Raw genomic sequence first — 17,737 nt, forward strand, 5'->3', positions numbered from 1 at the left:
GGGCGGGGGTGTTTTCCCCGCTGTTCCTCAGGCAAAGTGGAAGGTTGTCCCCGATAATGGTGATCGGGCCGAGGCTTGCCGTAGCCCGTGCGTTGGCGGCTCTGCAACAGTTCCTCAGGCACCCGCTCAGCCGCCGGGTACCGCTGCCTTCACCGGCTGGGCGGTTGCGGGGGACCAGCCCAGAAAACACAGTGCCTGCCCCTTTTCTCTAGAAACAACAGCGATTGCTAACTGTTGGGGCGATAGTCTTGGGGTCAGGTCCATAAAATAGACCTTTTGTATAAGTTTATGATACCAGAGCAGGTATTTGATGGTGTAGGTCTGTGTTACTGAGCAGTATTTTACAGTGCTCTCTCGCTGATGAGAAAAAACAAGCCAAAACGAAAGTTCTTTTTAGTAACTTTGTTGTGCTTTTTGTCTCTTCAGATAGTGGTGTATTTGATATATGCATGTGTGTATTTCAAATATGTTTTCTGTAGACGTGTTATAGAACTGAACTGTGGTTTGAATTTAACAAGGGAGAGCAGAAATGAACGGTGCTAAATTAAGGAGATAAAAATGTATGGGAAGAATTCTGCAACCAGAATCCTTTGTGAGGTAAAAAAGTGCACACACACATTACATCTGGTATATCCAGACTGAACAAGTAAGTTAGCTTTTGCAAGTCGTTTTAATGTTATTTAGTTATAGTTGGAGAAGTAAAGTGAAGAGAAAATTGTCTCTTAAAGTAGCTGTAATTTTGCTACAGCTGTGTTGTAAATTTTTTAAAATAGAGCTGTTTTTGTGTTAGAATTTTGTGTTTTCCCAATTTTTGTGGATTTTGCGAACTCAGGATTTTTTCAGGGTACTTAATGCATTTGTTTTATGCTAAACCCAGAGAATACAGATCTGCTTAAAAACTAAAGGGAAGACAGAAAATGAGGTTTTTAAATAGCACAAACTTGTAGAAAATACTCTAATGGCTGACTACTTGTTTTTACACTGAGCTTTTGTTTAGGAAGGTATTTTCCTATCGTAGTGTTGTATAAGAAACATACGTACTTGCCCTGAGAACTGTAAGTTCTCAATAAAGTTGTAAATTCACAATAAAGAAAAAAAAAGTTGTGTATTAGGTTTTTTCATTCTTCTTGCTGAGATGTGTTTTGTATATTTGCCCTTCACTTCCATGAATTTGCCAAGACTTGTGGTAAGATCATATGAACCTTGGAATATTTATGTGGACTGCCGGAGCTCCTATCCAATCTGAATTAATAACTGAATAAATAATACTGATTTTCATTTTTTTTTTAATGCAAGTTTTTCTTGTGTAACATGCCTTATGTTACATCTGGCATCTGCTTTATTTCTCCAGTTTGTGTTGGCTGGATTGTATGTGGGAAAACTGATTTTAGAACTAGTAATTAAACTTCCTTAGGTTTAATTCTTTTTAGTAAGCTCCCCCCTCCCATCACTGTAGTAGTGTTTCTAGCTATTTTAGTGTTTCTTGACCAAATTACAGGTCTTTTTCTGTGTACAGAGAATGCCAGTGCTTTTAAAAATAAAATATGATGCAACCTGTTATGGAGTAATACAAAATTTACATTTCATGGGAACTTAGTTGTGAATGCTTGCCAGATGCATTTATTCAATGTGCATGCGGTTGCTCCCGAAGCTTGTAAGCCATATAAGCTAGAGGAGAAGAAAAGTTCCAGTGTGCTGTAGCAAAATGAAAAAAAACCTGATTATCTAATAGTTCAAGAGATTTTTGTAGAAATATGTACAGTTGCTTTACAGTTGCTGTTCTGTATTGTGGTTTACGTTCTTTACAGGTTGGCACTGCACTTAAGTAGTGTCACACACCAGATGCTAAAAAATGGAGCTTCCTTATGTATGTTATGCTTTTTTGGCTGTGTTCAGTTTCTGGGAATATATAGGCTATTTTAAAAGTTTGAGAAGATAGAGGAAACATAGAGAAGACCAAAGAATGCTTAGTTGTAAAGAGAAGTTTAAATGTTCTTTGAGACATTATGATCACATGTAGCAGCATAATCTAAAAACAAAAGGAAAATTAAAAATAAAATATTAATTCTATCTTGTAGAACATGTTGTTAAAATGGGATGAGTCCAGAGATACAAAGGGATAGTTCAGTTCATTGGAGGCTGCTCGTCAATAGCACTTCAGCTGTAATTTCAGTTGTCTACATAAAGTCAATCTGTATATCTTAGTGAAGTTGTGGAAAAGATACCCTAAGAGGCAAAAATTTAGTAAAACTGACCATTCAGAGTACGTGAACAGTATGCTCCTTAAAATAGTGTGTAAATGCGTGTGTTTGAATATCTTCTAAATGCAGATTATTGAAAGGTTTGTATTAATACCTGGAAAGAAGCAGGCTGTGATTTCACATTGATGTTTGTGAGTGTAGAATTGTTCCTTGATATTGGATCATGTTTAAATACAGCTGTATGGGTTGAACTGTCAAACCACCAAGAATGATCTTGTGGCTGTTAACAGCAGCCATAAAATCGTTAACTAGTTCAGTTACCTTTGTGGGGATTTATGCTGCCGCTTGGTGTAAAGGAGCTAGCAGTATACTGCTGTTAGTTCCAAGTCTCTTATTACTGTGGCAGATGACATACAAGTCTGAGATAAACTGTAAGCATAATAAATGTCTGGGGCTTCTCCCCTTTTGTTCTTGCTACATCAGTTGCTTACCGAATTGTGCTTATATTGATTTGATGGTGTTGGCGAAGTATGGGAAGATCTAAAGGGCAACAGCTTGACCAAGAATGAGGCACATTTTTTGAGTAAAAATAACACTAAGTGTAGTAAAGGTTGATTAAAAAATGTTAATTATTAATAACCTTGATTAATTACTACACTTGAAAGTCATCCCATGGGATGTGTAGAACACTAACCTCAATCAGCTTATTGGCTAAAGTAAATTGCATTTTTTGTCTTTTAAAGGAAATTCGACATAAATCCAGTGACTACCCTCATAAAGTTGCAAAATATCCAGAAAACAGAAATCGAAACAGATACAGAGATGTTAGTCCGTGTAAGTATCCTTTCTGTAATTATTGCAGTAAACTTTCTAGACTTTTTACTTAGCCAGTTTAATGCTGTAGCTAATAAATCAGGGTCATTGTAGGTTTTGTATTTTGTTTATTTCTGTAGTCATGTATGTTTTTTGTAACACATACACAACTGTGTGTAACAGAAGGGAGAAAAGTCTGCTGGTTAAACTTTTTATGCTGAATGAGAGATAATTGCAATTTGTGGTTATTGGTATGTAGGTAAATGTTTGTGAACTGCAAGGTAATATTTCAAAAATATTTTTATCATAAGGAAATTATGTGTTTAATATTGCTTTATCTGTCATAAAAAAATGAACATCTGCTGAGCACAGAAATTAAGTTAATAGCCTTGACTAACATAAACGGTTTCCTTTTGGGCTAAATTATTCTGCACACTTACAAGATTGTGTGGATAAATGCCACTGGATTTCTACTGTTGATTCAAAAAATTATTGAGATTTCGTTGTTTTTGTCTGTTTGGAAGAATGTATGCATAAAGTTGTTCTGTAATTTTCTCAGTGCAAGTAGATATGGTATGGAGTGCTTTGTATTTTACTAACTGCCATAAATGGTCTTTGTGACACAATGATCTTGTATCTCAGGTGAAGACAGCTATTTTTACCAGCTTCTTTGCTGATGAAGTGTTGTGGACTTTTTTCAACAGCACTTACTTTAGAAACTGTAATCCAAAATCATTATTAAAAAGATGTGAGCAAAAGATTACCAATATGTAGTTATAGCTGGAGAAATCTATAATAAATCACTTTCAGAAGGACTAGGAAAAAAAAATCAGTACAGCCTTTATTTTTGTGCCAAATATTGAAGTTGGAACAAGTTAAATGTTTGTGTGTTCTTTTAGTATGAAGTTTCTCAGAGCACCAACGGCTCAGAAAAGCCTTCTTACTGTATCTAGAATTTTTGAAGGGTTGCTAGTGTACTGGGGCTTTTTGTTTGAGAGCCTGATCTGAATACCTATTGTAAGATTTGGAGAAGTGCTGAACTCCTTGTTTCCAGTTGAAAGTTGTGGTAATAGCATGTGCATAGCACTTCTCGAAATTACACAGAAAGGGTCTCAGATTGAGTCATGCTGGTCAGATGCAGCCGCTGAGTGCTGCTCGCTAGACTGCTGCCAGAATGCTCACTTGCACAACGTATTCGCACCAAGTGGATCCAGCCTGGCTTAATGCTGCATTTCACCACTGCACTCTGATGAAGCTGGACTTCAGTAGTTTAGTGCACAGCCTCTTTGCTGTGTCTGCATAGCATTCCCCAGTATGGTCTGTTTGAGAAATGTACGGCTCTGAAAAAGATACCTCAAGTTAGTCAAGGCTTCCTAAGTTCCACTGCATGCTCAGCAAAGGGTGATAGGCTTCTGCTGGACCTTTGTTGATTTATGCAAAGGTACTTACATATCGCAGGTTTGCTGTCCTGTTACAGCACAGCATTAACATTTTAGTGGTGGTAAAGTAGATCATGTTTTATTCACTTTCTGTTTCATACCTAAATTGGGATGGTTGTAACAAAAGAAAGCAGGAAATTGGATTTGAACCCATGAGACCCAAGTTCTATTCCTGGGTCCAATATCCTATACAACTTCTGTGGCAGAAGCTGTATTCATGCATTTATCGTTTCTCCTGTCCCTGGATTTCATTCCTTAGGCGCTACTACAAAGAGGATGGCAGCTTACCTTCAATGTATTCGTGGTTTTTCTTTCTTTTTAAAAGGGCGTTTCTGAAATAAGAAATAAAGACATTGTGTTATTTAAATAGCATCTAATAATGCCTCCAATAATATCTTAGATGTGTGAGTCGTATTCATCTCCTGTAGTTTTCTGGAGCTCAAAATTTTCCTTAATCGTGGCATGCCTTTTACAATAGCGAAGAGGACCAAACACCTCTGCCTTGGTCGTGGCTTCTGAAATGCTCATTTTGCCAGGAGGAAATTAATTATATTATTGTATTGATCCCCGGACACTGTGCAAGAGCAGAGAAACAGATAAAATTTTGTCTTGAAATAGTAGTTAGGCTCAGGGAAGGGCCAGAGTCATTGCATGCTAGTTGACGTGAAGTATAACGTGATGACTGAACTAAGATGGTGAACTTTGAGGCATGTCTCAGTTTTTAGCATTTATGAAAGAAGTTTTGAATTGGCCCACCAAGACAGCCTGCAGAACTGGGCACTAGGAGCAAGGCTGTATGGGGAGAACAGAGCAAAACACTGTGTTTGAACTAATTGCTGTTGAATTTTACATCTGTGCATTTTCAAATGTGACTCATAATTGTTTCTGTAACGATGGTGAGAGTTGGGAGGAGAAAGAGACCGGGAAGTGAATATATGGTAAATAACATTCCAGGATAGCAGTACCTAAATTTCCAAGCAGATGGGTTAAAAGCTGCGTGGTTTGGTCACTGTGGTGAGCCCATCTAATCGTGGTGCATGTATGCAAGGAACTGGCATTGCAGAAATGCAAGACAACTCAGTCTTATACAATCTTAACATATTGGTCCTTCACTTTGCAAATTTTACTGCTCTTTAGCAGTGTTTAAATGAAGAATGGGTAATAGTATTCTGATAGTCAAAGGCCTTCAGAACTAGAAGTTAAACTTTTAAGATCTATCTACTTAAACATATTGTAAGACATAAGACATAATTTGATGAAAATGTTTTATTTCTCCATAGCAGTGCGAAAATGGTTTGCTAATCTCGATAGCGGCCAAGCCAGTCTAAAATCTGAGGTGGTGTGTCTGCAAGAGGAAATGCAAAGATTAGTCTGTCTTACAGAAAAGATATCAATTACAAGTACAGGAAAAAATGCTTTGGGTTGGTTTGCCCCATTTCAGCCGTAATGTGCAGGACAGGTACACTGAAACCAATTTGTGTCCGTTACATACCGTAAAAGTTGTTTTCTATTAGCCGGAAAGGCTAATCATCTTTGCCCATTACAGTTGAGTTTCACATTGTCTCCAGTTTCATAAATATTTTTGTTAGTGTCCAGTTTTGTTGGCTAAAGAGCTATGGGGTGTATAAGTTTGGTTGGGTAAAAGCCCTCAAGAGTTACTGCCTAGCCAAAAAAAATAGCAGTCTAGCAGTTTGGTATTAGTCTAGAATAGGGAGAGGAATATTTTGGCTGTGTAGTACTGTTGAAACAGGAAGTTAATCTGAAATAGGTTTGGTTTGACAGCCAGTCATTTCCTGACAGATGAAACCATTTCTCAGAAAACATTGTTAAGAGGAAAATAACTTGTGAGGTTATTATTCTTTATTGATAACTTAATGAAACTCTAAGATTTCTGTTATTACTTTCCTTCTAAATCTTACCCTTAGTTGATAGCAAAAGAGTCTAGTGTCTCAGATGGACTGTAAACACCTTTAGAGATCTGCTTACTGTGTTCCCAAGTTTAGAGGCAAGAAGGAAATCCCCTCAGCAAAATTGTCAGGATTTTTTTTTTCCTTTTGCTTTTGGAAGGTAGATGGGGGTTTACGCAGTTTTGTCTTTGTAACATTCCTTTGTAATGTGTGTAGCCCAATATCTTGGGTCATCTGAACATTTCCGCCTGATTTCATGTTGCTTTTGGAGGATCTTGAGAGACAGCGATTTCTCTTGTTCTCTTCCTGTGGCCATTAGTAGCCTGTGTTGGACCTTTCAACCATTGGCTTACAGTTGTCAGAGTGTATACCAGGGAGAGAGGAATGTGAAGAGCATTGTGCTTTACAGGGAGCACTGAGCTGGAGCTGATGTGGGTGGTTTTGCACATAGTGCTGATTAACTATCATTGCAAAAACGTTCCCTTTCGGTCCTGAGTGTATATGCTGAGAATAGGGAGATATTCTGTCCAAAATAAGCCTACTGCACTTTTTGTTGTCCATATTAGAAACTGACATTGGTGATTTTGATGATTATCTAATGATTCTGTAAAACAAATTGTTACCAGAAGCATGGTATAAATAAACTCAATATGTCGCTTTTGGAGGTGCTTCTTTCTTGGGGGTTGGGGAAGAGGGGAATTTTTTTAGCACGTACTGATCTAAACTTTACTGTATCTTAATTTTTTTTTCCCCAGTCCCACTTAAAAGTGTAAGGATCCTGTGCAGTAGTTATGCCTATATTTCAGTATGAATATATTTCAGTTATGACCTAGGCCATGATTGATATGTTGGCGTTCATTACATATGATCAGTGACAGGGTGGGGAATAGTCAGTTTGTCTTTCTTTTGCCTTGGGCTACCTCTGAAACTTGAGACTATAAGTCTAGTGAGAGTATTGTAATTTGAATAATTTAGCAGCTCAGACTAGATTTAGATTAGTGAAATGAAGGAGATTTGCTGGTAGGCAGGAAAAGGTCAGACTGGGTCATTGGGATGGCTTATTGCTACATGTTTTATTTATGACTTTCTTTAATCCATTAAGTAGCATTTCACTCTCCTTTGTTGTTAATAGCTCTATATTTGGGGAGCCTGAGACATCTCTTGGCTAAAAGATAGTTTTAAAGTTCTATAGTAGTTTCACTTTTAGAAACATAGTTGTTTTCAAATAAAAACCTATCATTAACCAACTCCAAGAACTGTATGATGTAAAATGCCAAACGTTTAATATCTCAGTTTTAACTGGATATGTCATTTTCTTTTTAGCAGGGAGTGGGCAAATTGATATGTAATGTGTAGTCTTGGCCTTATTTGAGACACGGGGAGTGTTGTCAGTGGTATCAGTGGGATGGGGTTTCACTTGAAGTGGGTAATAAGAGTTTGCCTATCTCAGACAGGGTCTTTCTGGGAGTAGTTTTCATAGTGCAGGAGCCAGAATGAGAAGCATTTTTAAGGCTTCTACTTCCTTTTCACGCTGCATAGTTTGTTGAGATAGGGGAATTAGCACTTCAGAAAATCAATACTATATTTTAGCTGTTGCGGGCATGGCAACATTTAAGATAAATCTTTAAGATAAGATTTAAGATAGGTTTATAATTTGTATAAATCTCAAGTACTTTGTAAGGGGAAATGCATTACAGCTAACTCACTGTCAAAAGTTGGCTTGGTTCATTTAATTCAGAAGAGCAAGCCAGGGCTTGAATGAGGTTTCTAGGTCATTGTGTCCTTTCTGAACCTTTTCCCTTGAAAGAAGGGAAATCAATATATTCTAGTGGCTTGCTTTGTCATGTGGAGCTTATGCCAGTGTACTTGTAGAATTGCCTCTGTTTTAGTTGGGGAGGAGGAGGGAGGCTGTCTGTGCATAGAATTAGTTGTTAAAGGAGCTTTAAAAAACTTTTATAATTTTATTGTTCATGTTTACAAAGCAGAATTTCTGAGAAGGAAAAAATAAGGCTGAAAATGTCTGTAAGGATTACAGTAGGAAACCTCATTAGGGACTCGGCAGTTCTCTTGTACTGGCAGCAATATAGCAGCTGCTGCTGGGTGATTAAACTGTTAACAGTGCTTGCTTACGTCATCTTTCCGAGAATGCTAGTACCGGTATGTGTGATTTACTATAACAAGATCTTAAGTTTTTCCTGTTGGCAAATGACATGTAATATTTACAAAGGTCTTGGTTTCTCTCCAGTAGGAACATTTCAGATAAAGTGATACATGAAAGGAAAAAAAATAACACTTTCCTATCCAAAGAAAATAACACAGGGAGATATATTTTACTTTAAAATGCATGTATGTCTTAGTTTTACTGTGTCTTGGCTTTGATAATATTTTTTTCTTCATACAGATGTATCATAAATTTTTTTAAGACTCCTGAAAGTTAAGATGGTGTTGCCTTAGAGCTGGAATGCTAATGAAAACAGACTAAACCAGAAACTTTCTCATACTTTTATATTAAAAATAGGTTTTCAGCATATTTCTGTTCTCTGCACCTTTGTGTGTAACTGCATATAAAAGCTAGCACCTAAAGGAGGTAGGATAATAACCTTAAATCTCAAGCTTTAAAGAAAAAAAAAAAGATGCAATTTACTGGTGTCTTCATTCCTTGAATCCAGCAAGATCCTCTTTGACAGTTGCCCATAGAGGATGGATGAGGGAGAGTATAAAAGCAGATCAAGACCTAGTAAATTTACTTTTCCCAGATTTCCAAACATATGGAAAGTGTTTATCAAATCATATGAGCAGTCCTTACAACGAGAGTCTAATTCAGTAACAGCTTGAATTGAAAGTATCAGCTTTTTGTCTATCTGGGGTCATATTAATGGATTTCTTAGATAAGCCTTGTGCTGTATAGACTGGTGTGATATAGGGACTTAATCGGAGTTCAGCTATCGTAGCTGCGCTGAATGTGACACTTGGTAGTTGCTCATGTCAAAACTCATGCATTTTGTGCATTTCCCAATATGTTTGTCAAAAGGAGGTTAGCGTTTTGGTACAGGGATGGGAGAGGGAACAGTGGGCTGACATTTTAAGAGCAACTGTGCCATCAGTCTGCACCCTGAATGAGTTTTGTGGGTAAATCAGGTGAACATAGGTTAAAAACTTGCATCGCACCATAATTCACTCTCAACTCTTGTCAGTTTCTTTATGGAATCTCTTCCATCTCTTCCTGAAATGTGTTGAAGTCTCTTAAATTCATTTTGGTTTGCTATTTTTTATTTACTCTTCTCATAAACAGTCTGTCTGGGCAGTTGAGCTTCAGGGAGTTTGCAGTCAGTTGGATCTCATTTCCTGGCATACAGCTGTGTACAAATTTTAAACTAAATATGCTGTTTATTTAATGCAGTTCTAATAAATGGCTGAAGGATTACTTACTGTGAACAAGTCTGATTTCCTAAATGTTTCCTAGAGGGTGATAAATCGGGTACTAGAAGGTTCTAGGAATAGCCACAGTGATTTTTTATTATGCAGTGTTTTAGTATGACAGTCTGATAATCTTTCTCATATTAATGTTAGAATTTTAAACTGAGTCCTTTGCCTCTTTGCCTTATGCTTGCCTGTGACATAATAAGGGAATCTTCTGTCTTGCCTGTGTAATTGTGAGAGACTGAAGCGGGGTAACTAGATTACGTTTTGTTTAATTGGAAGATTTGTTGAGTAGGTACATTTGGGCGTGTGGCCCTTCTTTAGTATTTTTAATTTGTATAGTGTTAATAAATTACAGGGAAGATTAAATTGATCCAAGCTTGGTTTGAATTATTGCAAGTAGGTTTTTTTTTTTGGCTGTGTGAGTTTAACTTAATGATTCTACCTCAATCTGTGAAACTTCAGTTCATCAAAAATCTTGGAATTCTGAACTTAAAGGAAACCAGTGGAGGAAAGAAACTGCAGTGGAGTGATGTGGTGTGATAGGACAGAGTGCTGCCTGGTGTAGGTTGTGGTGCTGTTGTATTAAAAAAGCGTGACTATTGAGGGGTGGCTGTGAACATCTTTTGGCATGTGTAGGTGGGTTGTTTTGTTTAGTTGTTTTTTAAAGGTAACTGGGTATTCCAGTTTTCTGAGCAGCTTCTGTTAATAGCTGCCTGAAGTGACTGGTGGAATGCTAAGGGGAGAATGAGACAGGCAGTTATCAAGGGTACATATGAAATTAGTTTCATGTATGTTTGCCATTTGAATTAGTACTGCAGAATTTATTTCTAATTGCTTGTCAGACCTAAACTTGCCTGTTAGTACTTAGCAAGACGGATGCATCATTAATTCTTAATTTTCTTTGAATTTTAGATGACCATAGCCGTGTAAAACTGCAGAACACCGAGAATGACTATATCAATGCCAGCCTAGTGGTCATAGAAGAAGCCCAGAGATGCTACATTTTGACACAGGTAAATAGTACCAATTACTAGGTTATCACAGGGATTGAGAATCTGCGGGAGAGAGCGTAATTTGTGTTTGGATGTTTCTTTGTCTCTGAGTTATGTATATCTCATACTAACTGTCTGTTGGATCTAGTTGTGAACATATTTTATATTTTAAGAAAAAGCTAAAGAGAATATTTAAGTATGAATAATTTACTGCATATAAAGCTTTTAAACTATTTCGTGCTCTTTTCTTCAGTTGTTTTGGAAATAGGTTGCAACAACACTTTTACCCCTTATTTTATCTTGTACCTTTTGAACACACCTGCTGTAGCTTTTCTTCTAACAGTACAATAGTATTGATGCCCAAACTGAAACATCCCTTCCCTGAGTTCTTAGTGTGTTGTTGTTTGGTTGTGTTTGTTCTTTTTTTTTAAGTACTGGAATGATCTGTGCAGTGTGGTCACTTTCTTGCCTGAACACACGTACTGTTAGAAGAAAAGCTACAGCAGAATAGTATTGATGCCCAAACTGAAACATCCCTTCCCTGAGTTCTTAGTGTGTTGTTGTTTGGTTGTGTTTGTTCTTTTTTTTTAAGTACTGGAATGATCTGTGCAGTGTGGTCACTTTCTTGCCTATCATTTCTATCATTCTGTTGATAATTTGTTTAAACTTCTAAGAGGAACACTTTTTCCTGTTTCACACAGTTTTCCATAACTGTGTTCAAACACTGCTTTTCCTATACATTCTCATACCCATTTTTTTTTCTTCACTACACAGGGTCCACTACCTAATACATGTTGTCATTTTTGGCTAATGGTATGGCAACAACAAACCAAAGCAGTTGTCATGCTGAACAGAATTGTTGAAAAAGAATCAGTAAGTAATATTAAGCCTAAAGTTGTAAAGTAAGCCACGTAATTTGTGTTGAACAATGTTTGATTGTTATTTTAAAAGAACTAACAGACTTTCTCACTGATGTGCAACATGATGTGTTTAACATAACATTAAAGTGACGGAGCTAAGACACAAAATTCAGTTTGGTGAAAATAGCATCTAATAAATACACATCCAGAATGGTGAAAGTAACATCGTGAGAGAGAGGAGGATGTACAGATAGAAATAAGATAAGAGTAGAAGCTGTGTAAGATGCTGTAGAACAAAATGGAAGGTGGGAAAACAAGTTTGAATTAAAGTATCTTTAGATTATTCTAAATCTAGCAGAGTAGTGTATTTGTTATATAATGATCTTAACGGTTCATAACAAGAAGACAAGCTGCTGCCCAGCAGCTGTCAAACTGATCTAGTTATTTTTGCTTCTTTACATCTAGCGGTATATGTGCAGAATACATGAATATTCTGTTACGATGTAGTTTTTCTGCTAATGTGCCTGAAACCACTGTGGATTTTAGTTACAAATGCATGTCATTTGAGGGTTATGTTTTTTCTTTTTAGTGAAAAAGATTTGACTTTAAAAAGTCACTTATGCAGAAATTTTCATACAGAAAGTTAGAGTGCAGGACAAGAGGAGTAAAGGGCAAGGACAGTTTTGCATTGCTTTGTTAGTTCATTCTTTTGTTTCACTGGAATATTCCAGTATTCAGCAAGCCTTGGGAAAAGTGGATGTGTTACATCAGTTACATAAATGTGGAGCTCTGCACATCAGAAACGGAGGGGGGAAATGTTGAAATAGCTGAGTAAAGATCTCGGTTTACTGTAGAGAACTAGACGGGAGAGAGGTAGAGTGGTTAAGATGTATCTCAAAACATGCTAGACCTGTGATGAGAGAAAGCATAAACACATAAAGCTGGAATGCATAATAACCATTGAAACAGTTGTAGTAACTTGGCTGTAAACATTATGGACTCTGAGAATTCCTCAAACTGGGAGCAGGTACTTGAGTCTACTGTATGGAATAATGGGGTCTCAGAATCTGCTCAGGCAAAGTCCAAGATACCAAGACGCTTAACCGTATTTTTCTTTTTTTTTCCTTCCTTTTTTTTCCTCCTCTTTAAAAAAAAATAAATTAGGTGAAGTGTGCACAATACTGGCCAACAAAGGAAGAAGAAGTTATGACATTCAGTGAAACAGGTTTCCGTGTGAGGCTAGTATCTGAAGACGTCAAATCCTATTACACAGTACATCTACTGCAATTAGAAAATACCAACGTAAGCTTTTCTCAGTCTGTATAGCTCATATTCCTGGGCTTAAAGTATGTAACGAAAACCATTTAGCATATTGTCACTACAGATTTGAGCTTTTACACTGAAAATTGTAATGCACTTTGCTTCTGATATTGTTGAAAATGTATGTGTAACATATAAGCGAGTTAGACCTGATTTTATCTCTATATTAAAAGACATAACAGCTTCAGCATTTTTATGCTTACATTTTTCATTTGGCAGTACCTTAACATGCTGAACTGTAATTGGTGGTAGTGGTGATTCTGAGAGGAGCTGTAAGAAATAGCGTAAAAGAAGGAACCTAGGAGCTGAAAATTCTGATTTCTTTTTAATATCAGAGATCAGACTCAGTAATTACTGTTTCTTTAAATGGAACTTCAGTTTTCTGTATAATTCAGTCTAGTTATCTAAGTTTTTTGGGGGAGGGGTGATTTCCACCTGTAGATAGGTAACTTTATCTCCTCTTGCTTACCTCCCCTTTTGCTCCACAGGACCAACCATCCTTTTCTCTTAAAAATTAAGCACTTTGACAGTTTAATCAAGTTAAGCTCAAAAAAATTGTTCCTGGCCTGAGCTTGGGTTGGAATTTGCTGCTTCTGTTTCAGAGCTGAAGACAGGATTGAAGAGCTTGTCAGTTTGTTCCAGCTATGTCTTGTAAGATATTCTCTCTCCCTATAAACCTTGCCTTATATTAATTGAAAGTGCTAGTATGGCAAGTTTTACTCAAGGTTGTCTTGTCAGTGGATTTGGGAAAGGAAAGCTTGAAGATGTTCCTTTGCATGTTGGTTTATACAACTAAACATTGATATACTTCAAAATTATTTGGATTAATGGTACTTCAAGATAATGTTTGTTAATTCAAAACCTCCTGCACGAGATCAACATGATAAAACTTAGCATGTTGTTCCTTGGTCTGTTCAATCTAAGAAAAGCTTTGTGAAATTCTGTCCTACTGACCTGAAGAATTTCTGTTTAGTTTGTTTATTGATAGTAAAGGCAAAGAAAACGAGAGTAGTGCTTGCAAGCTAGTGCCTGAGAAGGAATACCTCCCCTTTTTTGGAAAGCTGAGGCACATTTTCCTAACTACCAAAATGGTTGTTAGATGTTGGCCCCTAATCTTCAACTTCTGGTTTTCACAGGTTGCAGTTTTCATGATATGTGTGTGTTTGGACATAACATTAGCTGGAAAATGCAGAAATCCCTTGAGGAACAGCACAGCCTATACTATAGTAGACTTTTGAGTTGGAACTACTGAGTACTTGAATTTCTGGGTTTGCTTTGGACTGGTAGTGCAGGCCCATCAGCGCTGTAAAGAGGTTCTTGTATGTCATGTAAATAATTTTTGCAAATACTTAGCAAACTTACTGGAATGAATTTTTATTTTAATGCCCTAGCACTCCTACAAGGCTCCACGAATATTAACTCCAAATAATATTTTTTATATAAAACAGCTAGAAGAATTAGAACATACTCGGTTACTCAAGCAGAAAAACTACTTATTTTCTAGAAGAACGCTACAAATGTTGTGCAGCCTTCTGTAAGAATTTGATAATTACACCATAAAACTTGTGAGAACTGGGTATTCGCAGTAACTTGAAATGTGAGCTTAACTATGTTTATACAAGTTATTCTAGAGGGGACTTTGGTGGAGGCAGAGTAGTAAGACATTTAGACACTTGATGCCTGGAATATAAGATGACTCATGAACAAAATATACTCTGAATTCCAAGAAGACTTAAATTTTATTATTTCCTGGAAAACAGAGACAACTCAAATTGTCTTTAATACAACCTTTCTGAACTCAAGTAAATTTGTGTTACTGCAATAAATCTCTCTAAAGCATAGGCAAAATAGATACGTATGAAGAATAAAGTGCTTGTTTAATGTTGTTACCAATGAAACAACCTCTGAATGTTTGGTTGTTTTTGTTGGTGTTTTTGTTTTGATTTGTTAGAGTGCAGTTAGAAGCACAGGTGGGGGTTGGAGGTGCAGTGTTTGTTTTTCAGGATTAGATCAAGGCATTTGGTGGGTTAGTTTGTTTATATCTGTTTTAGGCAGACATTTGGGTTTGCTGTTGCAGCTACCATAGTCCAAAAAAGCTTTGTAGAGGACATAGTGTTTATTGGTATCTTTTCAAAAGTTTTGAAAACATTTCTAATGTGCTTTGTCTTGCTGGTGATTATTGTGGAATTTCCTTACTTTTGCCTGACCCAGTCTGTGTTTGAGAATATAGAAATTTGAAGCTGCCTTTCCACCATGATTCATTATGTATCCTTCCTCATTTTGTTGGTATCAGTCAGCTCTTCTGAACGTTGACTGCTGCTTTCTGCTGTAATTGCTCAGGTTTAGAAGTCTCATTGAGGAAAGATTGACTGTGAAGGCTTCCACAAACCCTTGCCTCTGTTGGAAAATAAGGGTAGAAGGAAAATATTGTGCTCATGCTAAAAATTCATAATAATTTAGGTGCGAAGCTATTGCACATCTGTGATTTGAAGCAAAGTCTCCCAGTATACTAGAGAAGTGATAGGTGTTTGACAGCCTTTCGTTAAATCTGCAAAATAACCTTATTGGATGGGGTTGCTAAGTTTTGTGACAGTACTATGGGAGAATTGTTAGATACTGACAGCTAACTTCTGGAATACCCTGGGTTGAATATGTATTTTTATTTTATTCTTTTACTGCTGCTTTTATCCTTCCTTGTCAGAAGTATAAATACTGGACTTCAGAGAGAAAAAAATTTCATTTTCAGTAATTTCTGATATGGCAACCCAGATAGCCTGGGGAGGGATACAATGTGACACATAATGAATGCTTGTAAGTAAAACCCCACTACATTGATACTGGGGAATTCAGGGAAGGTATGGAAGGGCAAATGAGCATCGGTACTTGAGGGAACCTGGGGATTGACTGGGTGAAGAAATGGAGCAGTGGAAAGGAATTGAAATTGCTGGAGGAAACTTGATGATTGTGTCTCAGATTTGGTTCCTAAAAATAAGAATAAAGCAGCTGAAGGAGAGGTTTGCAAAGAAAATACTTGCTGGAGGAGAAAGGACTAGAAGAAAAGAACTAGATTTGATGTGACACTGGTGGCATGATACTTTAGAGTAAGGACCATTAATAAACCCCAAGTGGAATCCTGAGTCCTCTGCAAATAGCAAATATTTTGAAAAACCCATTATCAAAATGGATTCTCAACTTAGTACCAGGCCTCTGTGTGGCCATTGCTGTCAGATTAAGGTGACGTGAGACTGCTTAGTGGCCCTCGCTGTCTGATCCTGTGGATGAACCAGGAAGAGTCAGTATAGTTCAAGAAGACAAGATTTGCTTTGCTGATAGTTTACAATGTCCAAAATTTTAAACGTACCAAGAAGATCCTTTGCGTGTGGAGGCAAGTAATCTAATGGCAGGTGATGTTCTGGGATTTAGTGGTGTCTTTGTATGTGGATGCATATATGTATGCAATTCCTATAGTGTTTTGAAGGGCTTTCTGCAACATGGCATACACTTCCTTTTAAACTTGTGGGATATCCTATCACTTTTGTCAAACTGAAGTGGGAATTAATTTTGATCTTCATGACCACAAAAATAGGACAGAGGTGTTAGGTCTCTAACAGGAAAGGAGAACCCAGACTCACTTGAATGTCAGATGTTTTGCACATTCAATGGGCATAGCTATTGCCATGTGGACTTACAGGATATGCATTAGTTATTGAAAAAAAACCCAGAATGTTTGTGAGGGTTATTTGGCCCAATTATCCTCATTGCCATTTTTATATACATTTTGAAAAACATTTTGCAAGCATTAGAATGAACAAATAGAAGAGGTTGTGGTAAAAGTTGATTTAAGATTTTGAATTTCAGTGCTTAGAATATTGCCGTTACAGCATGCCTTCTCATTTTTATATGATGAAATTAGTTGTTAATGCAGTTAAGGAATGATCATTAAATACAGGACCACTATGGGGTTATAGGTGTATTTTATGCCTTAGTATGTTAGGCCATTGCAGTAGCCCTTAAACTATGAAATGAAGGCTTTTATAAGGAGTGTGTGACATTTGACAGACCAGCATTTTTCTGTCTTCACTTGTTTTACTTGACACTGAAGGCATCAGCTTCCTTTGAGCATTTTGGTAGTACTTCATTAATGTTTGTACTCTCTGGTGCCTGAACCTAACTAAAATTTTTGTACCTTTTTGTTTTGAGTGATTGGATAGTCACTGTAAAAAGGTTATGACAAGGCTTGTTTTGATGAAAGTTAATGTAATGGGATTATATTATTTTTCTGCTCAAGTCCTCGTGTGGATCTCTTCTTGTAACCTGGAGCATGGCTTGTGGTGTGGTCATCCTTTGATTATACTGTTAGCATTGCCAGCAGTTAGTGGAGAACTGTGCAGTGGGGTGGTAGCTTTCTGAGTTTAGAATTTTTAGCTATGTTGGTTATTTACTGAAAGCTTATTCCAGTAGTTTGTGAAACTTCCACTAGAATGGTTTGACTAATTTTTGTGAAAAGTTGTTTCTTTAAATGTTGTCCTGTGATTATTTAAGGATTGAAGCTCAGCTTTTTTTCTTTAAAATAATATTGTAGTTTCCTGATAACACTGTAATGAAATCAGTTGTTCTTTAAAATTTAATTGCTATCCATCAACAGTTGTGAGTCTTTAGCAAGCCGAACCTTTTCTCATTACAGTCCTGCATCACTTCACCTAAGTGATAGCTGTGGTACAAGGCTCAGTGATAGGGGGAGTTCTTTAAGAAAGGGTGTTACAGATACTCATGCAAAGACAG

At 36.9% G+C, this 17,737-nt stretch overlaps 1 protein-coding gene across 1 annotated transcript in view; it reads left to right on the plus strand.

Moving 5' to 3' along the window:
* The first annotated feature begins 56 nt into the window (after nucleotides 1-56).
* PTPN2 (protein tyrosine phosphatase, non-receptor type 2) overlaps nucleotides 57-17,737 on the plus strand; it is a 32,226-nt gene continuing 14,545 nt past the window's right edge. The window contains exons 1-6 of the mRNA XM_010087126.1: nucleotides 57-163; nucleotides 320-407; nucleotides 2,945-3,035; nucleotides 10,696-10,796; nucleotides 11,550-11,648; nucleotides 12,800-12,937. Of these exons, the coding sequence (XP_010085428.1) occupies nucleotides 57-163; nucleotides 320-407; nucleotides 2,945-3,035; nucleotides 10,696-10,796; nucleotides 11,550-11,648; nucleotides 12,800-12,937 (624 nt within the window). The remainder of the gene's footprint in view (nucleotides 164-319; nucleotides 408-2,944; nucleotides 3,036-10,695; nucleotides 10,797-11,549; nucleotides 11,649-12,799; nucleotides 12,938-17,737) is intronic.

The sequence above is a fragment of the Pterocles gutturalis genome, unplaced genomic scaffold (genome assembly GCF_000699245.1).
Source record: "Pterocles gutturalis isolate BGI_N339 unplaced genomic scaffold, ASM69924v1 scaffold46451, whole genome shotgun sequence".
NCBI lineage: Eukaryota > Metazoa > Chordata > Aves > Pterocliformes > Pteroclidae > Pterocles > Pterocles gutturalis.